Source organism: Lissotriton vulgaris, chromosome 5 (genome assembly GCF_964263255.1).
Source record: "Lissotriton vulgaris chromosome 5, aLisVul1.2, whole genome shotgun sequence".
NCBI lineage: Eukaryota > Metazoa > Chordata > Amphibia > Caudata > Salamandridae > Lissotriton > Lissotriton vulgaris.
Genome location: NC_141693.1, coordinates 1,066,578,822 through 1,066,603,863, shown reverse-complemented (window position 1 = coordinate 1,066,603,863; position 25,042 = coordinate 1,066,578,822). Strand labels below are relative to the sequence as shown.

At 46.6% G+C, this 25,042-nt stretch overlaps 1 protein-coding gene across 1 annotated transcript in view; it reads left to right on the top strand.

Moving 5' to 3' along the window:
• The window catches only part of LOC147712019 (glutathione S-transferase omega-1-like), a 128,734-nt gene that overhangs the window by 4,025 nt on the left and 99,667 nt on the right, over positions 1-25,042 (top strand). The window contains exons 2-3 of the mRNA XM_086922751.1: positions 4,167-4,275; positions 15,415-15,637. Coding sequence (XP_086778877.1) covers positions 4,167-4,275; positions 15,415-15,637 — 332 coding nt within the window. The remainder of the gene's footprint in view (positions 1-4,166; positions 4,276-15,414; positions 15,638-25,042) is intronic.

The following is a 25,042-nucleotide window of genomic DNA, read 5'->3' as shown; positions in this document are numbered from 1 at the left end:
ACTGCAGAATTTCTGTATTCATATATCCCGTTTGTGATATTACAATCCTGTCAGTCTGTGAATCTTGAGTGTGTTTTCCCCATGAAAATGAATTTGCCTGTTCAGCTAGGTTGGGTTAGGAGTGCAAATGAGTTTAAAAAGCAAATCTCACAACAGGTGTTTTATCCATGTCAGGGCTCGACAAATCCACTCGACCACTCACATTTGCGAGGTAAATTTTATGAGGTCAAGCTATTTTTAGGTTCTACTCGCCCTTTCTAGCGAGTAGGAAAACATACTAACTTTTGTCCTCCGTCTTTGAAAACGGAGCAAATGTGACAAGATAAGATTTAAAGGCCTTTTTATTGCTCACAAAGCAAATGAGTAATAAAGATGCCTTTAAGTCTTGTTATCTTGTCACATTTTCTCCGCTTTCAGAGACGGAAGTTAAGTAGGTTACATTAGGTCGAGGAGTTTTTTTTAAAGTACTAGACCTGCAGGACAAGTACCATTTGTCAAATTTCTCGAGCCCTGCATGTGAGTAGTATGATGTCTCTCTTTATAGAAACAAGCTAAGTCAAGCAAGTGTGATTCAGTCAATGAGGCAGGAGCTTGAAAGAGAATAATTATAAGAAAATTACATGTAGCGAACTTTGCCTGGCATTATGAGTAGCTCAAAGCAAACACAAGGAGATGATGGACGGAGCTCCCAAACTTTTCAGACACTCGCCAGTCACAGACCCGGGTTAAATCCATCATCATTCTTTAGCTTACTTCGCCACCCCAGTTCAGACACAGCTATATGCAAATCAATCTTGACCCTGTGCCTCATGGGAACAGTCCAGCCCAAACTGCCAAGCCATGTCTTCCCTGGACTGGAAACACGCATCCTGGTACTGGTTTCAGGCTAACAGCCCTCATCAGCCAGGCTAGCTTGAATCCAGTGGTAAAGTGAGCAAGGGACCAACATCTGGGCATACCCTGCCAACTTAGGGCGAACAAAGCAAACACAAGTAGATGATGGATGGAGCGCTGAAACTGGTCAGATACTCACCCCTAGTCACAGATCTGGGTTGAATCCGTTCTTTAGCTCACTTTGCCACCCCAGTTCAAACACAGCAATATTCAAATCAGTCTTGACCCTGTGCCTCATGGGAACAGTCAAGCCCGAACTGTCAGGCCATGTTTTCCCTGAACTGGAAACAAGCATCCTGGGACCAGCTTAGCAGGCAAGGTAAGTGACTTTATTTTTTTTTTTTTGTCACTTGTCTTGCCTGCATGCACGTACTGAGTTGCCCGCCCGCCCCACCAGTATATATAAGTGTATAGCTGCTCCTGGAATTCACAATAGTGGCGGTGAGAGCCATATATAATAGAGCTGACAACATTTATTGCAAAGAATAATGAGTCAGGGCTTTAAGTGGACAACCTATATTGCAAAGAATAATGAGTCAGGTCTTTAAGCAGACTAAGAAAATGTGGGGTGGGGTGGCCCTAAAGGGGGTAAAGAAGTGTGAATGCTTTGCAAGGAGTGTGACCTTTGTAATGCAGGGAGTGGGCTAAGTCAATTGAACTAAAATTCAGGGATTCACTAATTTATAAAGTTCTTTCTCGACAAATGATAACTAAAATTAGTAAGCAACAAGATATTTCCCATAAGCATTAAAACACTACAAGGTAAATGAGATGAACCACAATTGCAGCCTCCTCCAATCCAAGCTGTGGCCTGATTCATGAGCCAGCAAACTCTCATATAGGTAATAGAAGGGTTTGAATGTTCAAAGGCTGCGTTGAACATCAGTGATACTCAATATACAGTTTCATGACCTGAAGACAGGAGGGGCAGCCGGCTACTGCAGCCAGTGAGATATTTATAGTAGACACTTATTTTGATTTGCATATATTAACAAATACTCGGGGGCAGATTTACAATAACTGGCGCATCCCTGTATGTCAGCAGGGATGCGCCAGTTATTGTGCGTCAGAACTCCGCCACCATGGATGCGCCGCATTTACAATGCTGTGCACCATGGGGCAAAAACGGACAGATGCGTGACGCATCTGTGCCGTAAAGGCGGTGCATTGCTGAAGTTGCGACGCAGCTCCAGCAATGCTCCAGGGTGCCCTATCTTTCAAATGCTGAGTCAATCCTTACGCCTGCTTCAAGCAAGCGCAGGGTTTTGACGCAGCATGGGCTTAAAAGTGACTGAGTGAAATCTTGTAGATTTCACTCAGCCACTTTGAGGAGATGTTCTGTGCCGGAACACCCCCCCCCCTGCCCCCTGCGCCAGAACGCCTACTTCTGGCACAGGTTTACAACGTGACGCATCTCCCAGATGCGTCACGTTGTAAATACCCCACAGCATGGCGCCTCTTTTGCTCCGCCGCTGCGTCATAAAAGTGACGCAACAGCGGCATAAAAGAGGCGCAAGGGGCTTATAAATCTGCCCCTCAATCCCCAATGACCTTGCTGTCATTTATATTGAAAATTATGGTGGGATTCCATGCAACTGCAGAGGTGAAAAAAAACAAAAGCAAAAAATAGGTGTTTTGTTTTTGAAACCCATGGGTCAATTCTTTCACCTCTTATTTAATGGCTAGTCTGGCTCTGATATGTTAAGAAAACAATGACCGAAATAGCTTTCGTACATGTCCATTTAAATATGGGCAAACATGAACACATAGATAGACAAGCAGACACCCATTTTCCAAAGTCCACCACACAGAGACGACCCATGCATACAGGAAAACATGCAGATAGAAATACACAGTGGTCTTAGCTGACATCCTTACAAGACCTCTCTGCTAAATTGTGTATTTTGCTAATTATCTATTCCTATTTTTCTTTCCTTTTAGTCCTCCATATATTAGTACGTTAAGAAGTTTGTTAAATCTCTTGGCAGCGTTTGGGTTAGCATTAGCAGAAGCCATCCTGTATTTAGAGGCTATCTTGTCCGTTTTGTGGAGTCCATTTTGTATTTCTGGCAGCCATTTTGTTTGCCATGTGCTATCACGTGTATGCCATGTGCTCTGTCCTACCTTGCTGTTGTCTGCTCTTGAAATCTGCCTAGAGACAGGTTATATTTAGCCTCCTCCACTTTGCACATGCTCAGTTGAGCTTGCAGCTGTCAATGCAGCTGCTGTTAGTCTGTAAATGTCAGGATGTGTTCACCAGAATTAGCAACTGTTAGCTCCTCGCACTTGTTGACTGGGCATTTTCTGTATGACCTTATATGTGCCTAAAACCTACTTCTTGTACTTGTACCGCCTTTTTTAAGCCCCTGTGTGAGTATAAAAGGACCAAGCTACTTCCATTCAGTGTGCTACTTCATACATGTAGTTCCACCTTATGAGGTTAATAAACTTTGTATTTTCTATTCCAGTTTCTGTGCCAACTTCTATCCTATTGGTCTGAGGACTTGTGCAGAGAAGGGCGAACCCCTTGCACTGGTAGGCCTTGCTGAGGCTCACCACCACATCCTGTGCTGTTCCGTTGCAGGACTTAGGGCCTGATTAAAAGTTTGGCAGGGCAGGAGTAGGGCGGCATGCCACCGCCCTGCTCCCACACCTCCAAATGCAACCACTGCCTGCCCACCAGATTCCGACTTTCCTCGTAGTCTATCGGGCTGTCCTCTGGCGCTCCCACAGTGGTGCCTTTCAAAATGGCCCCGCAATGGGAACGCCATAGAAAGTTCCTGCACGGCATAGACTCTTAAGTCCATGCCGTGCAGGAAATGGGCATGCATGGACACAGCGGGGCACCCCATGTGCCATGTGCCCCCTGCATGCATCCAATTAGCCATGAGGCACTAGAGGGGCCCTGTAGGACACCTTTGTTTCCTCACCGCCCGTTCAACAAATGCTCTCTCACCGCCGTGGTTAGGGTTGCAGTGAGGATGTATAATTGATACCCTTATACAGTAAAAATCCTTTAAACTAAAAAGAATAAAAAAGAAATAAACACAAATTAAATACAAACTGACCAAAAGTCATACCTAGCTCTGGCTTTTTTGACAATACTGAAATCATTTTCAAAATATAACGACTTACAGATTGTATGTGGAAAATGTTTGTAAATTGTTCATCATCATTAATGTCTAATTTCGTATTAAGAGAGTATTGTACTGTGAAATATGTTTTGACATGGATATTAAACCCGGTTCTTTCGAACCTGATCTTTATTCTAGGGAGTTCTGCTCCTGGTCCAGTTCCGGACGGTCTGATCCGCATCTACAGTATGAGGTTCTGTCCGTATGCCCAGAGAGCACGAATTGTCTTGGCAGCCAAAGAAATCAAGTAAGAATTAACACAATTTGAAACCTTTGTATTACTGTAGTAATGTGCAAGGCATCAACCCTAGTTATATCCATTGGTAAATATTTGTATGGTTCTTACCTAGTTTAAACTATTCAGTTTTATTTATTTATACATTTTTAAAACGTTACTTAATTCTGTTTAAACATAATAAGCAAACAACTTAGGACCTGATTTCGAGTCTGGTGATCTTCCAACCACCAGACTCGTGGTGGCGGTCCACCATCTGCTGCATTATGACTTTGAGAGCCGTTGCAGCAGAGGGCCACCTGCTGCGCCAGGGAACAGTTGTTCCAGGAAACGTGGCACGTGCTCAGTGTGACTGGCCCTGTCCCACTGAGTATATTACAAGTTCCGACAACCATTTCATGGCAGGAGCCCCGCCATGAAAAGGTTGGCGGTGGAGGCATATAGGGGGCCCTACAGGGCCCCATGTCCTTCCGCAATGGGGATACATTCAGGGGGCACAACATGTGCCCCCCTGTCTGTATTCCCCTGAAGTTACAGCAGAGCAAGGACATCACCGTCCATGCCGTGCTGGAACTTTTTTGCCATTCCCATTGCAGTGCCTGTTTTTCAGGCAGCAGCATGAGAAAGTTGAAGGACCATCTGCCGTGCATGAGTTCAATTCTTAACACGGCAGGCGGTCCTAGCGCAGGTTTGGCATAGCTGTGCCGGCGGAGAGCCGGCGCAACTGCACCAAACTCATAATCAGGCCTTTAATTTCCAGGCTAATAGTATACAGAGTAATATCCGCTGAGAATTTCTTTTTAGCAACGTTACATTGCTTGGCTGTGGAGTTGTAAGCATAATTGATTTACTGTAGGGAGCATCTATTTTCCTAAAAAGATATACTATTAAAATACATCAAGTCACTGACATTTTAGTGGATCAACCTTTGTGCTTCCTTTATTTGGATTCCATGGCCAGCCTCCTACTAGACCTGTACAAGCGTCGCACAGCGGGAAGTGCGTCCAACCGATTTATCAACCTGGTGCTGCTAATCGCCAAATGGGTGAGTGAAAAGTGAAAAAAGAAAGGTAGTGGTGTTCCTCTACGAGGAATGTCCGCACTATCACAATAAAAATAAATAAGAACTAATTGTAGGACAACAATATAGAACTAGTGTGATGATACTAGCGGAGTGCAACAAAAACCCACGTCACTCACTACCAGGAGTGACTAGATGTTGAGTAACCAGACCCAACATGTACATATTCGAAGAACTGGGTCGGGCTTGCACCATCCTAAGTTGCAGTAATAGAAGAATGGCCTAATAGTCACAATAATTTTAAGCAATAGAACTAAACTAAAAAATAAATGGAATGAAGATTTCCAAACTTTAAGGACACTGATTTGTTCTTCCTGTCTCGAACAATTTATTGTAATTCTAGTTTCAGACTGGATAGTATGATGTATGCTTAAAATTATTGTGACTATTAGGTCATTTTTCTATTACTGCAACTTAGGATGATGCATGCCTGACCCAGTTCTTCGAGGGTGAGTGAAAAGTATTGGAAGGCCCAGCCGCTACCAAGCTTAGCAAGCGTGACTATCCAGTGGGCGTGATAGAGGCCACTGTGTCCTGTCAAGAAGAAGTACGGAGATTGAAAAAGCACCCCACCACAACCACGTTGAACAAACTGTTCTCCATCCTCTGAGGAGCCCCCATTGGCGGCGACAGCTCTGAATAACTTGAGAAAGTATGCGTCTCCCCACTACCGCCCCTCTCAGCCTTCTCTTCAGTCAATCCTCCTTACCCCACTGGAGTGGAAACAATAGAGCATGGGCGATATTGTGCTGCCCTTTGGTCCCACTAGACACCCCAAGGTGGTACTACCACACCCCACATCAAGCAGCCTTCAGGCAAGACTACACCATACCAGTATTGACTGCATGCAATATGGGTTCATATGCTCACAGTTCAGTTTACGTTATAATAGTTATGTACGGTCATGCTATTGAGAATTCCTGGAACAAACGATGTTGGCTCCAGCACAGCATAACAAAGACAATTTATTCACTTTCTTGTGACACTCATAATGCTTGCTGTTACAAATAGTGTTAAAATTCAGTAGAGATGGTTAATAAGAATGTTTTGCTTCCTGAAGCTTGGTTGCTAGTGCTTTTTAGGCCTCGCTGGTGTTAGCAGCGCGAAGCGCTGCTCCAGCGAAAGACCTATTGTTGTGGTTTGCCGGGAATGGGGCACAGGGGGTAGTTACGCGCTTCACCTCGGCGATTTCATCTCGAGGACGCGCTTCTGCAGTCGGGCTTGCATCACGTGTGCAGACTCTCCAGGGCACTGCAGATCTGTTTTTGCGATTGCGCCTAATGACTTCCATGTCTCGTTTTTTTTTTTAGGCAAGTTGCACGCCCTTTTTTTTTTTTGCAGGCAAGTGGCACGCGCTTGACTCTCCAGGGCTCTGCAGATCTGTGCTGCAGATCTGTTGTTGTGATCGCGCCTAATGACTTCCGTGCCTCGCATTTTTTTTAGGCAAGTTGCATGCGCTTGACTCTCCAGGGCGCTGCAGATCTGTTGTTGCGATCGCGCTTAATGACTTCTGCGTCTCTAATTATTTTAGGCAAGTGGCATGCGCTTCTGCTGGCCGTGTGCAGACTCTCCTGTGCGCTTCAGTTCAGATGTTGTTAACTAATGTGCTTGGTAATTTTTATTTAACCACGGTGTTAAAAGTCGCAAAGGTACGTTAAAAGCCGCCTCACTGGGACTATGGTTGCTTTTAAATTCCAAAGCATTACCACGTCTTAAACTTCGTAACCCTTCTTGTCGCTGACACCATTACGGTTAACAGAACAGCTTACAATATATCATTTCTACGATAGCTCTCATGTTATGGAATTAATTAAAATCAACAAGTTATGTAAAAAGCCGCCTCACTGCCGCGTCTGCTGGCCCTGTGCACACTTTCCTGTGCGCTTCTGTTCAGCTGTTGTGAACTAATGTGATTTGTGATTTTTATTTAACCACAGTGGGCTCTCATGTTATGGAATTATTTAAAATCAACAAGTTATGTAAAAAGCCGCCTCACTGCCGCTTCTGCTGGCCGTGTGCACACTCTCCTGTGCGCTTCCGTTCCGCTGTTGTGAACTAATGTGATTGGTGCTTTTTAGGTCTCGCTGGTGTTAGCAGCGCATAGCGCTGCTCCAGCGAAAGACCTATTATTGTGGGTTTCCTGAGAATGGCTGAGAGGGGGTGGTTACCCACATAACCTCGGCGATTTCACCTCGAGGACGCGCTTCAGCTGGCGGGCTCACATCACGTGTTCAGACTCTCCTGGGCGCTGCAGCTCTGGTGTTGTGAACATGCCGAACGTGCCTAATGACCGCGCCTAATGACTTCCGTCTATCAGTCTAGCCGTCAATGTGCCCAGACGCCCCCACTCACCGGGTCTCTCATACTCCTCTCATCGAACGTGCCTAATGACCGCGCCTAATGAATTCCGTCTATCAGTCTAGCCGTCAATGTGCCCCGACGCCCCCACTCACCGGGTCTCTCATACTCCTCTCGTCCTGTCCTGCGGTAGTGGCACTGCACGGGATTCGTAGGGGGCTAGCTCCCTTCCCTTCACAGGAGCGCAGGGTAGGCACCCGTCCGCTTCCTGTCTGTGCTGGTGGCCCCGCCCTCAAGCAGGCAGTCCCGGGCAGTCCAGCGTCGCTTCCTGTGTCTCGCCCGTGCAGAGGGACCGGAAACACTCAATCCAAGAAAGGTACGTTGCTTGTTGTGGTCGGCATTTGCTTGCAGCGTTTCTCAGTAGTGTCTACCAACTTTGTTTGATGCGCTCTAAGCTTTCAATTAGCTAGATAAGAATATTTACATTTTAAAGAGCTGCGAATGTTGCTGTATACAAGCAGGCGCGATAGGCCAAGAATCACACAAGCTGTTGAAGTGGGGAGCCGGGATCCCAACCTAGGTTTCTTTCTTCGAGAGAGACACACTTTCTGCTCTGCTCCAGCTCACCTCAGTCTGAAGTTCCAACGCTCACTTTGACCTGAATGGCAAATGTATTTACTCTTATAGCCTTAGACAAACGTCACCATTTATAGACTGTTTTAGGAGGAAAAAAGATTGCCTCAGCTGTGCGAGATCCTGTCTTCCTTGGATCCACCTGTTGGGGAGACTTCACTGCAGGCTCTCTGAGCTGGATGCACCCTGTTTAGTGGCCTCTTTATGCCGGGTGAGACCACCGCCTTTATCCTCTGGGACTCTCTCCCAGCCTCTCATGGCCCTTCCTGTGAGATTCAAGCAGACCTCTTCTCTGAGGTATTGAGCCCCCTCACACCCCATTGGGCCCCTGCATGCAGGCGCAAAGCCTTGAAGCACCCTCTCTGGGGCTTTGCCTGTGTGGCGCTCCTTCCGATGCCCGCAGCCCTCATTCTAGGCCCTGCCTGTACAGTGCAGCTCACCAAGATCCCCTCCGGGCTCTTTACCTGAGGGGAGCCAAACCACTGTCATTCCATCGAGGACCCCCATGGGGTGCGCATCCACCCATTCCTATTTGTACTGTAGAGTGCAGAGCCACTGCCCCTTCCTCTTGGCCTGGCCTGTTGGGCTTATAGCGCGATGTCTCTGCCTGTAGAGGGCACCTGTGCATGAACCCCCCTCACTGGGCCCCGTCTGTGGAATACAGAGGTAATGTCCTTCCATCGATGCCCCCCATGGGGTGCGCTTCCCCCCAACCCTTTCCCATTTGTACTGCAGTGCCAGAGTGCTGAACAACTGGCCCTTCCTCGTAGCCTGGCCTGTGGGGCTTATAGGGAGATTTCTCTGCCTGTAGAAGGCATGTCTCCATTAACCCCCTTCCTGCTCCCACACCTGTGGAATGCAAGGGGTAAGGTCCCTCGGTCCATACCAGTTCCCGCTCCCTCACACCCTGACACTTTCAGCTTCTGCTCTGCCTTTCCTCTCCGGGTTGAGAGTCCTGCGGGTGGGTGCGCTGCTCGATGGGACTTGGGAGCCCCCTCCCCGCATATGCTCCCAAGTACTGAGTGCTTTAACGCCAATTAGGGGCGGCTGCCACACAGCCCCATTGAGCGCCGCCGGCCCCTGAATGCATCTGCCTAGAAATGAACACGAGGCGGGGAGTGGGTGAATGGTCAGGAGAGGGGGCTCTCCCGGAGGAAGGGGCGGGGAGCTATGATTTTATGGAGCGCTCAGAAGCAGCGCCTTTCAGATTTATGTGCACTTCGACAACCGCAAGATCTGAGGAATCCCTTTGAGGGGGCTTCAGAGGGACTTTTGCAACCTTCTCAAAGCGGGCTGGGGCTGATCTCTGGAGGGACTTGGCATCAATAGTAATGTTTCCAAATTACAATCATGACTCTGGGCAATAGCTTGCTTAATCTTCCCGACGGCCCCCAGCGTCTAGAGACCCTTACGGGGATTGTGCCGCTTTACAAATGTGGATTATCATGTCATATGTGGAGAAGTGTGACTCACTGGTTAGAGAAGGCATACCCTGAAGCAGAGGTCAGATCCGGAACCAGGGTTCAATTCCCGACGCGGCAGGGTCTGAGCCCAAGTGTCCACGGACTCGATGCCTACTCGAATCTCGGGTTCACACTCTGCAACTCTGGGCAGTAGCTTGCTTAATCTCCACTACGGCCCCCCCCGCGGCGGATGCCTGGCTTTCACCTTGGGGATGACCAGTACGGGTTATCTCACAGGGAAAAAGCCAGGACGGGTTCCCAATGCAAGCGCCGAGATGCCCAAGGGTAATTTGTGCGCTATATAAGAACACACATACATACATACATACATACATATGCTGGGATTCCCATATAACTGTAATTACTAATCAAAGGCCGGCTTAATATCCCACCCGCATTCTGTTAGCCCCGCACAGCTGGTCAGGGGGCGTCCTCCGCAGAGGGGTCTGGGCTGCTGCTGCACTCACACTGCACTACAGCTAGTGCATACTGGCCGGGGTCTGCAGGAAAACACACAGCTGATACAGCGCCTCTCAAGAGACAACCACGTGGGAGCTATGCAAATAATTATAAGTGTGAATGCGGTGGCACTGGTGCCTCTCTGGTGCCTATTAAACTCGCAAGTCCTTGGGGAAAAAAACAATTTTGTGTTTGTAATCATTTTGGTGCATTTAAGACAGAGCTGCACGAAACTTCATCTTAAGAGGATGCCCTGCCACGGTCTAAGGTAGCTCTGTGCCACCATGGCTCACTGCTTTTCTCTGACTGGACACAGGCTCTGGTGACTTGAGAAATCCGTGGCTCACAGGGCTCGGGTGGCTTCCTGACACTGTGGAACTGTTCCTTCTATGTTGTCTCAGGGATACCCGTCTCTGTCGGAATCTGGCCTTCCCCTGGCATGGCTAGCATTGGGATGCTGTGGCTCACAGTACTCTGCGCCGCCACAGGCGGGGACTCACTAGAGTCAAATCTGTGGTTGCACAATTCATTAAAACAAGCATTTGCAATGCAATAGTGCAATAGGTCTTGCATTTGCGAGAGTTTGAGCTATTGGCATTGTAAATGGCAATGCCTTTTATTAAAAGCATTTGAAAACGTGCAAGCTGTGCGTAAACAAGCACTTTGTAATTGTAGTCCTTGCTTATGAGAAGCAAAGCTGGCAGTCTCTTTTACTGACAGCCTTGCTTCTCGTAAGCAAGGACTATACGTACAAAGTGCATGTTTATGCATGGCTTGTAGGTTTTTAAAACAAAAGAATAAAAGGCATTGTCATTTACAATACCAATAGCTCCAACTCTTGCAAATGCGAGACCTATTGCATTGCAAATGCTTGTTTTTAATGTTTTGTGATACAGGGTAGCAGTGCTAAAGCTGTGAAGAGTGGTAATAATTTCCCACCTAATATATTAGTGCATCCTGCTTCATTTTAATATAGACCATTCATTTTACTCCAAAAAATCGCTCTTTGGCAACTGGCCGCTACATAGCAATTGTGACCTCTCGCATAAGTGTCTTGAGAATGATCCCCTAAGATGAGATCTTTCTCTAGAACTAGCTTTAATGCAATCTTACATCCACTGTGACCAAAACACCATTGGTGTGTCACACCAGTTTGTCTGAGGCTACCGTCCCTCAAAGTCTTGCAAAGTTTATAAAAATAAAAATAATTTCTAAATAGGATTTCGCTAATACAGTTGTAGATTTATAGGTTTTGGAAGTAAAGGTTTCGGAATATGGCATTTGGATGAAATGCTACCTTGGAAATCAGTGTGCCATGAGCTGCCGATTCCAACTTTGGCATCCAGAGCATCTGTCATTAGGCAATGAAATTTACTTTTTTACCTTTTCACTGTAGGAAGCCTGGCAATTCCATGGAGAAACCCTGACATACACTATTAAATTTAACAATGCGGTCTTTGGTTAGGAAACAACTAAAACATCTTTCTTGGACACTTGGTAATATTAATTAAAAGCTTGATTGTTGGATTTTTAATAACTATTACAGAAAAGCTATTTTTAGAACATTTCCATTTTGGTCCCTAAGCCTCTGGGGGTAATTTGCATTGGCTTCCAGTTGAAGCCCTCTGGGTGCTGTAGCCCAGAATGAGGTCTGATAACTGCTTCTAGAGCAGAGGTAAAAGCCGGGGAGTGGGAAAGTGGTACTGTTGCTCTGGCAGGGTGACCATGCCAAAGCAACAGTAGTGCAGTAACAGTAAGTGCCCAAGAACGTAATTTACTTCAAAGGGCCTCTCTTGTCATAGGCAGTTAGGAATTGACACCTAGACAGGCCACATTTGTGTTACCCCAGTCAGGCAGGCTCCCGGTGGGGAGGTAGCTGCCCACAGAACTTATTTGAAGTGATCACAGAGGCAGGTTTTTTCATTTCCCTGGCCATCCCTTGTCCATAGGCTCTGGACAAGGAGAGAAGAGTTTTGCCACCTTGTATTTAGGCAGAGAGGGGGCACCATGGGGTTGCAGAAAATGCTGCAAAAGTGGGTGGGGGAACCCCTGGCAACTTTTTCACCATTGGATAGGGAGGGACCAGCAGTCACCCCCATCCACAAGCTGGTGCCAGGCATAAATGTGATATCCCCAGTATCCTTCTCAGAATGCTACTGGACCTGATGAAGAACAAAAGAGGACTGAACTCACTGTCTATGACCTGAAAGGAGCCCTGGGGGACTGGACCTGCTCTCCTGTACCAAGGACAAAGAATTGGACTCCAAGTTGACTGGCTTTCTGTTGAAGTTACAGGAACACAACAAGCTACAAGAAGCCTTCCCTGCCACCAGCAAAGTCAATCAGTGAGAAATGGATCTGCCCTGGATCCTTCTGTTGGCCCCTACTTGGGTGAGTCCTGCTCACACAAATGCTCTTCCTGATATTTGCAACCCTTGCTGGCTGGGTCTTGCTGGACTTCTACTACCACTGAAAACCTGGCATGTATAAACCTTTTGCTTCCAAAGACCTCCATAGGACCCCAACTAACCATTCATGCAAATCCTACCAAGGTGGGTTGCCGCTAGGCTGAGCATTCAGTTTTCCTTCACTCTGAGCGTTTTAATCTCTGGAAATCCTCGTTGGCAGGACCTCATGGAGATGGTATCCAAGCGTTTGGAGTCTCTTCAGCTACAACATATAGTGCGAATTAAGAAATCTTGATCGAGCGAAGGTGCCAAAAATATTTAGCTTGCAAGGGAAATTTTCTGGATGTGAAATTTAAATTTCTTCCACTCAGAGCTTTTACACCAAAAAATAACAGCTTCATCTGGACCTTGTCCAGCTGCTACCTGACCTCATGAGGCCCTCTTAAGCTACGGCCTGCTGTCTTACCTTGCTGAAGATGTTTTACTTCCATTTTTTAGACTAAGTCCCAAGGTAAATTCTCTGACTGGATCAAACTTGGTCCTTGTATCCTACCCACGTTTCATCAAGGTCATCCTCAAATCATGGCAACTCCTAGTATACTGTGACCAACTGAGTTCTGTTGGCGCTTAACGCTTTTTGACACTATTTTTATTTAACACTTTAAAAATGCATATCTGCAGTGGCCCTTTTTTAGATTTTTGCTACTTTGGTATCATTTTATTTATTAAAATGTACTCTAATTTGTGAAATTGGTTTGGAGTTTTTATTGTGTTGTATATTAAATGTATTACTATTTTGGCACTGCAATAATACTTTATACATTGCCTCTCATTAAGCTTGCCTGCTCTTTTCTGTAGCTGCAAAGGATTGAGCTCAGGTTAATTTAGTGATTTTAGTGGTTCACCCTGACAAGGGTTGTGTTTATTGCTTAAGGTGGGTAATCATTCTTGCTTGTATACTGGGCTTGATTCATGATCTTGAAAGCCACCCTATAAAGTTAATTTCCCTAATATTATCACAAACATTGCATGCATCAATCACACATGCACACAGTCTCCCAGTACCTTATAAAACATCTGTTCAGCTTACCTTTACAATTTGAAAACAAACCAATTTGTAAATGTAAGCCACCTTTTTTTGCTATCTAAATCGTCAATGCACGACACGTTCATGTTGGTGCCTGGGCCTATTTTCTGTCCCAGTCTTACACTGCCTCACCCTACCCTACTTCCTCTCCCTCCCCCTTTGTAAACAAAACCAAGCCCCAGGCAGAAACTCAGAATCAAACAAGAAATGGCAAAGCCATTAGGTCTTGCCTGTGCAATATCCATTGGCTTTGCTGCTGTGCAACATGGCCTAAAGTAAAGGAAAAAAAATCTCTATGACATGGCATGCATTAACTCTGTGTAGGAAGCTGGCTCTCTATATACTATACCAAAATGAGGAATAGTGTGCAGAGTCCAGTGGAACCCCAAAGGTAGGCAGAGGTAAAAATAGATAGCACCTTACTCTCTATTTGTGGTAGTGCGGGTGAGCTGTAAGGCTTTATCGAAGGGGAGTGTTAGGCATTTGTTGTTACAACTCAGGCAAGAAATGATGTCACACACTCAAAGACTGGAATCAGGCCAAAAAGTTTCTATAAAAAATATTACTTGGTTATTGTATTTCTAGAACCAAGCCAAGCCTGGTGCAAGTTAAGTGAAATAATACTTTGCAAAATCTTATTGCTGTGATTTATAGTTCAATGCAGGTTCAAATGCAGTTGGTTGAATTACAGGTAAGCTAGCAGTTCGAAATTACTTTTCAGTTACTTTACAGATTACTGTGCACCTTACTTTGTAGATTACTTTTTAGACTACTTTGGCTAATCAGTGTCATATATCTAGATATTATCAATAAGAAAGGGGGGGAGAGAGATTTGGTCGAAAATGGATTCGTTCTCCCTTGGCTACTGTTTTTAAACAAAGAGAATCCACTCCTTCGGTGGCGGGTGTCTCCTCCAGTGGTGGGGAACACCCTAGTTGTTTTGATACCCCTCACACACCAACAGGCCCCTTGGTGTCATGCTTCATCATAGGGGTCCTCGCACCCCTCTCCGGGGTGCGGCATGCTGCAACCTACGACTACGCAGGAGCACTTACAATGCCTATGTGTGGTGTGAGTGAGGATTTTCTATGTGAGTGCGTGGTGGGGTTTTATTTTTAAGTGAGTGATGTTAAAAAGTACCTGGCTCATGGGGTAACAAAAATCTTTATTAGGCCCCCGAGCTGGTGCTAATAAAATTAAGTGTAGGAAGTATGGTATGCAAAACAATGTGCATCACCTCCTTTTTGTGTGTGTCAACATGTTTCGGTTTCAAAAAACCTTCTTCAGGACTGGGGTACACAAATCCCCACCTTACTCACGTTTCTCTACTTTTTGACGATTTTTATAATACAAAAAGTGAAATATATAGTGCAGGTACATCAATGTACCTAACAAAACGCCGCTTCATAGCTGACTGTTTTCAAGGGGTTCAGTTGTCCCATGAGCCAAAATCCAGACGTAGGGGTCTCTCGTGCTAATCTGCTACGAGGACTGCAAGGTAATACCTCATGACCGACCCTCACGCGGCTCAGCTGAAAGTCTGCTCCAGCAACTTTCATTCATCACATTCCGCCAGTCAAATATACCTAACCATGACATGTTGTGAGGTGCTAAGTACCCCTAAATATTAACAATGTAAACATGCCAATACATTTTCTTTAGTCAGTTCAATTTGAGCAGTGGTGTCTTTGAATTATTTTCTTTCATCTTCCTATCCATTAGGTTTGAAACCATCAATATTAATCTAAGAAGTAAACCAGAATGGTTCTTGAAGAAAGTTTCCTCTGGCTTGGTGCCAGTTTTGGAGACCAACAAAGGTGACATAATTTCAGAGTCTACAATCATAAGTGATTACCTTGATGAAGCATATCCAGGCAAGAAGCTGACGCCTTCCGATCCATTACAGAAAGCACAACAGAAGATGCTCCTTGAAAGTTTTTCGAAGGTATGTCTTGCAAAAAAACCTCAGTACTTCAGCAGGTTACCGGATTTGAAATAGACAAAACAATTTACAGAAAAAGTAGTGGCACTCATATCATAATAAACAAGCATTTACAATGCAACGGTTTCGCCTTTGTAGGCTTCATTTGTACCTATCTCTAAGGCAGAGACATGTGTAAACAACTGTATACAAAGTGGCATGGTTTGAGTCACTGCCACAAACCCAACTGCAGGACGGCCCTTACGGGCAGCATTAGCTCAGCGTGCGCTCTCTCTCACTGGGACCCCGGTTCATGCATCGTTACCGCTCAATTCTTACCAATGAAGCTGCACAGCGGCGCCTGGAGGAGCCCCATGGCAGAGAAGGAAGGCGCTGTGTCCGGACAGGCTACGCTCTGCTCTAACTACGCATCCAAAGTAACCCGAGCACAAGCCCCGAGTTTCGGTGGGAGGGTCGCACTCGCAGATGGTTACACCCTGGGGCAGGAGCAAGAACCTCCTCAGGGCTGAATTTTGGAGGACGCAAGAATGTGCCCCGGGTTCACGGACAGCGGGAGGGGGGGGCGGACAGCGGGAGGGTTAACAGGCTCACGGACAGCGGAAGGGGGGGCGGACAGCTGGAGGATTAACGGGCTCACGGACAGCGGGAGGGGGGGCGGACAGCGGGAGGGTTAACGGGCTCACGGACAGTGGGAGGGGGGCGGGCGGGCACACGGACAGCGGGAGGGGGGACGGAGGAAGGCAGGACAGCAGCAAGCACTCGCCAGAGGTCGGGGCAAATGACCAAATAAAAGGCAGCCAAAAAAATAAAAAATAAACGCCCACCGCCGCACTGACGTGTCCAAAGGGGCCGGATGAGAAAAATTCTTAGAAACGCCCACAAGTCGCCTCGCAGGATGACGGACGCCTCTGTTTGCCAATGGCTAGCGTCCATTTATAGAGCTAGCCAATGGGAAACAGAGGCGGGACGAACATCCATACTGTTAACAAAAGTTTTCGCCTGGGCGAAGCACAGCGTGCTACGGCCAGGCGAAACCTAAAAAATGCCCTGGGCTTTCCTGCTCTCCCTCTATGCTAGTGCACTAGTAGCTGCCATGCGCCAACGCAGGCATGGTGCCTGCATTGCAGGCAAGATTGTTTTTGTGCAGTAAGGAACACCTTCCTGCACAAAAACAATCCTCTGAGGCTTTTTCCTCTTTCTATGTGTGCTGCAGAATGCAAAATATGTAGAAAGACGAAAAAAACGAGGACGCATAAACATATTTAAACACAGGTCAATCTTAGAAGGAATGCCTTTGTTTTAATCAACTAGTGGCATGCAGTGAAAAATATTATTATCATCCTTAATATTGTCATTATTATTATTAATATTAACAATTATAATAATTGTTATTATTGTCAAACACAACAACCATACTAATAATAACAATACCAACAATAATTATAATAATAATGATCATAATAATCTTCACTGCATTTCACTCTATTTAAAACGCGACATTCCTTTTAAGCTTGACCTGTATTGAACTTGCCTGTACGGAGTAACTCCAGGGGTACCTGCTTCTCCTGTGTGATAGCAGGTAGGACACTGCCTCCCAGTGACGAGGCATTGATCAGCAGCTTGCAAACTATATCCTGGCGCTGTTTTCAAACTGCAGTCATTTCACTGCTTCTGTCTCTGCCTTCCCATCGCAGGCAGCATTGCGCTCGTCTGAAGGTGGTTTCCAGACAGGAGGTTCAGGTAGCTGATGCACCGAAAATACAGAATGCAAAAGACACCCTGTGTGAACTGAACGCAGGGGTCACGCCGGTGTAAAAGCGTCTTTTTATTCCAGCGAAAGAACCAAACACCCAGTACCAAGCAAGAGCTTTGAAGGGATGCACCAGACCCACATTATTTTATTTATTTTAAAAGTTTTATATAGCGCTAGCTCGACCCGTAGGTATCAGAGCGCTTTACATACACACAGTAAACAGCAGAAGGACATTACATTACATAGTAGGCCGGCAGTAAGTAAGCAAACCACAGAGAAAATACAGCATGGGAATAAAAATGTTTACTCTGAAAGAGAGCTGCTGGTGTACACCTTCCCCCCCCCCCCCCTTTCTGGAAGCGAGGGTCTCGCTGCAAGCCATTACCCGGGGCCATTTGTGCTCCTGTAGCACACAGACCATGGGGCCGAGGACTGGGGCAGATGGGCTCTCTGTAGACGGAGCTCTGCGTCGGGTCTCGATGCTCCTGTAATGAGAGGGTCGGAAACAGTGGGGGTTCGAGCTCCCCGCTGTCTGCATGCGCCCCATTGTGTATGGGGCACAGTTTCGGTGGCAGGCGCCCCCCCTGCTGTGACAGGCGTGGAGGGGGCACAGCTTGTGTTCAGCTAGATCAAAACATTCCAGAAGGGATAGAGTAGGAAAGATGTGTGGGAAATGAGTCCCTTTTCCCTTGAGATAGCACTGGCAGGCTTCAGGGAGCGAGGTTGCGCAGGGGCTTCACCGGTGGACAGGCCGAGGTGCTGCCTTCAGCATAGTGTAACGGAACAACGAGGGATTGGGTGGAAAAGGAACTGAGAGGGACGGGGACATATGGGGGGGGGCATGGGGGTAGAGAGTACAAACGAGGGTGCTTGAGTGAGGGCAACGGAGAGATGCGATGACTTTAAAGCATAATGAAAAGCGGGCAGGATGGAAGAGTGGGGTTGTACAGGCTCTTGGGCGAGATGTAGAGAAGAGGTGAGCGGGCTATGAAAGGGGAAATAGAACAAATAGTTTAAGAGGGGAGAGAAATGCGAACGGGGGGAAGGGGTTAAACATTGTTTAAATACGTCGCAGACCCGCGATGAGGGTGCTAGGACAGGCCACCAGTCCAGGAGGCAGACAGCGGGGTATTCCCGCAAAAGACCAAGGGGTGTGGGGGTGCGGCGGTGGTCAGAAGCGGGGTGCCGGTGAGACCAGGAGTGTTAATTGATAACGTGTGCTGGTGAGAGTAGGGGTGCTTGTGGAGGAATAGTACTACTGAGGGGGGAGCTGCTGGCGGAGGAGGGGTGGTGAGCAGAAGGGGTGCTGAGGAAAGCAATACTCGGGGAAGGGGAGTGCTGGTGAGTGGGCGGGCTCTGTGGGATGGGGTTACTGGTAAGTAGAAGGGGCTGTAGAGGAAGGGGTGCAGGTGAAAAGAGTGGGTATACGGAGGTACAGGGGTGTTGCTAGGAGGAGAGCTGCTTGGTTAGAATTGCTGGTGTAGCAAGGTGTTAGAATGGGGCGCTAGAAGAGGCGCTCCTCGGAAGTGACAGTAGGTGTGGGGGGGGGAAGGGGACCTGCAAAAGAGTGCTGGCGAGAGGAGGTTGCTGGAGAGAGGAGAGTGCCTGGGGTAGGGGTGCTGGAGGTGGTGGTAGTGAGAGGAAAGGTTCTCGTAAAAGGGGCGGGCTGTGAGCGCGGCCAGTGTCAGCTCCTTGCCTGAGGTTTCTGACCCCCCGCCCCGTGTGATATGTCAGGCTGATCCTATCTGGGAGAGCGGGACAGGCAGTCTGTACATCCCAGCGCCAGCTCCAGCGCACCACAGTCCAGCTCCGGTGCAGGCGGAAAGCTGCGAGACCCCAGAGGAGGAGGGAGTAAAGGACCCGGGACAAGGCGGAGACCCCCTGTGAGAAACGCCGAGCGCAGGGCAAGTCCGGTCCTGTCCCTTCCAGGGTCACAACCAGTGCGCGTTGTAAGCTGTGCTCAACACAGAAGCATCCAGTGCTGAGTGCACGCAACATCCCTGACACGCGGAAGCACCCGGCGCGAGCAGCACAGCGTGTGTAACATCTCCGAAGTGAAGAAGTGTCCAGCGTGCACAGTGCAGCGTGTACTGCATCTCAGAAGAATCAAGTGTGCGCAGCGCAGTGCGTGCAACCCATGGGAAGTAAGCGCGCGCACACTATGAACAGTGCAGTGGGTGCAACACCTCGGAAGTGCGGGAGTATCCAGTGTGCACAGTATCACCGGCACTTACTCGGAAGTGCTTAGGATCGCGTCTGTGCAGCTGCAGTGCCAGGGGCTCCAGTCCGCTTACTCCCATCTGTGACCTGCATCTCGAGCCCTGGAAGGCGCTCAGAGTCCCGCGTCAGTCCGCACCTCGCCCCTGCTCCTTTGAAGCGCATGGGCTGCATATCTCAGTTCCACCCTGTCTACCCCGCATACTTGCACCTTTAAAGCGCCGAAGGCTCCGGTGCTCCCGGCGTCTCTCAGCCTGTGTATGCAGATGGTTCTGGCGGCGGAGCCTGAGGCTACAGTGTTCCCAGGCTCTCCCAAGGGAGCACCCATCCTCTAGGCACTTTAAGCACCGGGATGCTCCGAAGTTCCCAGTTTCTCCAACAGTACACTAACCCTCTAAACCCTTGAAGTGCTGGGAGGCTAAAGCGTTGTTTTGCAGCTTTTCAGACACCAGTACCCGGACACGGAGGCTCCTGCAGTCTGAGCCCATCTCGTCTACCAGCGGGCACCCACCCTCGGTACTTCAAGCACCAGGAGGCTCAAAGGGCAGTCTATACTGCTGTGCACTGACGTCGGTACTCCATACAGTGCCAGAGTCTGAAGTGTCGTCTCTGCTGATCTGAAGACGCGGAGGTTGAGTGTCCCGAGCTTCGCCCAGTGTTCTCTGCACTCCTGGACTGTGGATCGCCGTGCTTCCGCCTCCGGCGTCTGGTGTTCAAGGCGCTACATTCCCGGCACTGGGGCAGCAGGTGGACTCCTACAGAGCGGAGCCCCTGGAGGTGCCAGACGCAGAAGCTGCCGGACTGAGGCTCCCCTCTCACTCTCCCCCACAGCTGTACCCTCTCCTCCACAGGAGCACAGAGCAGAGGCCAGTGATGAATGAGGCAGAGCAGATCCCGGCCGCGCTCGGCTGGAACCGCTGCTACCGAAATGCCCCGGTGAGAAACATGCAGATTCGCGAACACCTCCTCGGCTCCGCAGCAGAGACTGACTGGGGCTGTCTATCTGGAGGGGCTGTGTGTCTCTGGAGGTCCTGCGGCGATGTCTCCGTATCTGCACTTCCCTCAGAGGAGAGATGTTAACAAATCCCCACTGTACACAGAGGTCACGAGATACCGACCCATAGGAGAGCTAGGGGACATATCGGTGAATTCCCGGGAGAGACCGTCGGATCTGCCTGTAAGATACGGGTATCTCCGTTCTCTGTTATTTTTATACTTTACAACAACATTTGGCGATTCTGCAGACTGAGGCTAAGAGATCATAAACAAGTCAGGTCCCGGCCGCGCTGTGATTGGCTGACGTCACGGGGGTGTCCCGGCCGGCAGCCAATCACAGCGCGGCCCGGGACAAAGGGGCGGGGCTTAAAAAAAGCACCAGAAACGCCCCCGAATCGCGTTTTCGTGAGAAAGCGCAATTGACAGCCTCTGTCTCCCAATGGCTAGTCTCCATTTATGGAGCTAGCCAATTGGAAACAGAGGCTGTCCTAACCTCACTATTGAAAACAATAGATTTCGATCTGGGAGGGGCTTCGCCCCTCGCCAGGTTTCGAAACCTAAAAAGACTAAAGAGCAGAAAATCCTCGGACCCTTTAGGAAATCTTGCTTCAATCACTGTGTTTCAGGCAATTCATGAAAGTAAATATGTAAGACATGGAAATGCAAGTACAATTGGAACCTGTTGTGTAGAGAAGGATCTGAAGCATAAAGGCTTCTTTTCTCTGTCAGGAAGTTGCAAACACTGGAACATGTATTAAAAGCAGTGAAACTAAATGGAGGTTCATGTAGGTGACTATGAAGATAAAGACGTACGAAAAAGGGACCACCTTCTACCAAGACCATTCCCCCACCGGGCTGACAATTCAAATACTGCTGACAGCCACGCTTGTCAATCCCCACTTCAATCAACCATTTTACAGCTGCAGTTCCTCTTTTAGGGTGGAGGAGCTATCCCTCCACACACACACACACTGATGTAAGCACATCAAATGTGAAAGTAATATGGTAATAAAATGATTTTATTACCATATAATTTTTTTAGGATGAGGAGAGGCCATTGCTGGTTATTGGCAGCTGAGAGCAGTGGTGGCGACTTCAGTTTAAAGAGCACATGCCACTCATATCATAATAAAAAAGACTAAAGAGCAGAAAATCATCGGACATGTAAGACATGGAAATGCAAGTACAATTGGAGTACAATCGGAACCTGATGTGTAGAGAAGGATAGTAAACAAAAAGGATTCTCCTCTCTGTGAGGAAGTTGCAAATACTGGAACATCTATTAAAAGCAGTGAAACTAAATGGAGGTTCCTGCTTTCATGTGGGTGACTATGAAGATAAAGCTGGATGAGTAAGGGACCCCCTTCTATCAAGACCATTCCCCCACCTGGCTCACAATTCAAATACTGCTGACGGTCACTGTCACACCTGTCAATCCCCCCACAACCATTTTACAGCTGCAGTTCCTCCGTTAGGGTGAAGGAGCATCCCCTCCCCACCCCCACACACAAACACACTGCTACAAGCACATCAACTGTTGAAGTAATATGGTAATAAAATGATTTTATTACCATATAATTTTTTGAGGATGAGGAGAAGCCATTTATGATTATTGGCAGCTGAGAGCAGTGGTGGCGTCTTCAGTTTAAAGAGCACTTGCCATTTTGGCCGGGTGCTGCACAATGAGCACTTTAAACCTCTCCAGTGCGAGTTCTGTTACACAGACGGGTGGAGAGCAGACACATGCCCCCCAGTGTTTCACAGAGCAGCAAGCCAGCCAGCCCTACCAATCCTGGTGCATCTCGCATGCTGTAGTAATTGTATTAAAAGCATGAGAGTAGCATCTGGATTCGTTGGAGATATGACTCTCGGAGCCTGCGCTCAGAGCCAAGGCATTGTGAGAAACTTGCACTACCGTCAGCCTCAACTCAAGAGCTCTCAATCATGCCCAATTATAAACACTGTTTAAAACGGACCGCAATCGAGAGCCTAAGGGCATTGCCAGTTTCTAACTGCTTGTCAGTGGGTTAAACTATTCGGCCCACCACAGTCACCTGTACATTTTAATGAAAATTTAAAATAATGTAGTCAAACTCTTGCACCAGATTAAAAAGTAATTAAGAAAAGCCTGTTTAAGTTACCACTTAGTTAAACATATTCCACAACAACCTGTTCCCAGCTTGTCAGTAATACACAATAGAACGTCATAATTAAAAATCATTACATTTCAATAATATTATCATAAATAAATATCACATACATTCACTTCCACAATAACATATACTCCATGGTCAGTGTCACAGATTATTCAACTATAGGTTTTCTCAATAAAGCTACTTACTTTTGAGTCCTAACAAAGGAAGCACCCTAAATCTGTCCCCTTTCTCATGTCATATCTTTCACAATGAAATGATCCAGCGATCTGGGACTAATAATTTTCCCAGACAAGGCCCAATTTTATTACCCACCAAGTCCCTTCAAACTGGGTTAGTGAATTTCCAAAACTATACCAAACTTACAAATCTCCAATGTGTAACTTCATTATTGTTTACTAACTATGGCGATGCAATCTTTTTATAGTTGACAGGGTTTGGCAAACTAATCCTTGATTCTAAAAAACTCATAATCTAAAGAAACACCTCTAATAAAGACAGACTCATTTGTATATTTATAAAACCTTATATAAATAATGTGAAATAATGCTCATCTGCACCAACATACAATACAAATCATAGATCTTCACAAGGCAAACAACATAAGAATAAAAAATGACAAATTCATATCAATGACAACTCATAAAGGAGTGGAAAAGTGAAGAGACAAAATACATTTGCAATTGATTTTGCAAATACAAATTTCAGTCTATACTAACCCAAATAGGAATAAGAAAACTACTCTCTGGCCATGAGAGCAGCAAGGACTAAGTCAGGAATCAACAGACAGGAACACTCAGATCAGGAATAGGAGACAGTAAGCTAGGCCTCTCCTCACACAGGTAAAGACAGCAAACCGACAAAATCGACGATCTCCCAAACAGTCTGCCCAACAAACAGAACCCAAAACCCTTCCTCCAGGCACCTCAATTGTACCCTAAAACCCAAATATCCAACCCACACTTGTATCTAACGAAGGGGTATTCTACATTTGATTGGTTAAGGGAAGGGGTGTATTGTCACACCACTCTCGGCATGTTCATCTCACTAAATGTCACATTGTTTTATTTATTCATCACGTCAGCTTCCACCCCAGGAAATTCAAGCCACTATAAAAATGTTCTTTTCCTTCATGCCGGTTATGTAGCAAACTTTGTATAACATTTGTGCTGCTTGTACCTTTCCAGAGAAAGCATTTCCTCCGTTTGTTGAATCAAATTGTCTTTCCATGCAACTTCTTGGCAGGCACTCAGGATTCTTGAAGGGCAATAATTTTCCACCTTCCCCTTCGCTTTCAAACTTTTATTTTTTCAAGCATTTATTCTTTTATTCAATTAACCCCATAACTTCATGCAGAGCAGAAAACCATGCTTCTATGGAAAACAAACACATGCATTAATATTCACTTATAATGCTTTTTCATTACGTACCAACCCAGTGCGTCATCTATCCATGCACAACCACGTTAAATAATATTTTCTTAGTAAAGGTTAATAAGGTGAGCAAAAGCAGCATTAGTTCTTTTATTTTCATTAGTCAAAAGCTTTTGCGGCATACTTCAGTACTTTAGTACATGCTTGCGCAGTTGCATTTTCCCTCGTGTTAGTCCTTTTTACCATTTAATTTATTTTTCCACACACTTTTAATAAATGGTATTGAGGGTTCAATCCGAACAGGTTTCACTTCACAAAAACCCTGCTCCATCAATTCCCCCTTTGATACCCACCAATAAAAAATTATCACTTTTAGAAGGCAGTTGTTCTCTCTTGTTTCACCATTATTCCATCTAAGTCCTTCATAACTTCATAGTAATTTTCTTTCATATCTTCTAATTCTATCTCATCTCTCTGTCTCTTTCTTGCCCTTCCTTTATTTTCAGACAAATCTTTCTTGCATCTACTACACTTATAGAGCAGATAAGCCATTAATATCGCTATAGCCTCTGCAATGATAGGTGTTAGTATTCTCCTTAATACACTATTTCCAAAGGTAGAAAACCAATTACCCACAGAGGAAAAATTCTTATCAGGTTTCTCCCAAGCACCATCAACCTTCAATTCGGTCAAATCTTGATGAAGATTTGTAATATTCTTAATATACCCCTCAATACTCTTACTCTTGTAAGGGCTATACGTGCAACATTGTGTATTTTCAACATATTGCAGACTCCAATCTCCATAGCCAATAACACATCAAGGGCAAGTCGATTTTGTAAAACCATAGACCTAATCGCAACCATCTCAGTATCAATCATATCAATCATTAAAAACCCACCAGCAGTGTCCGTTG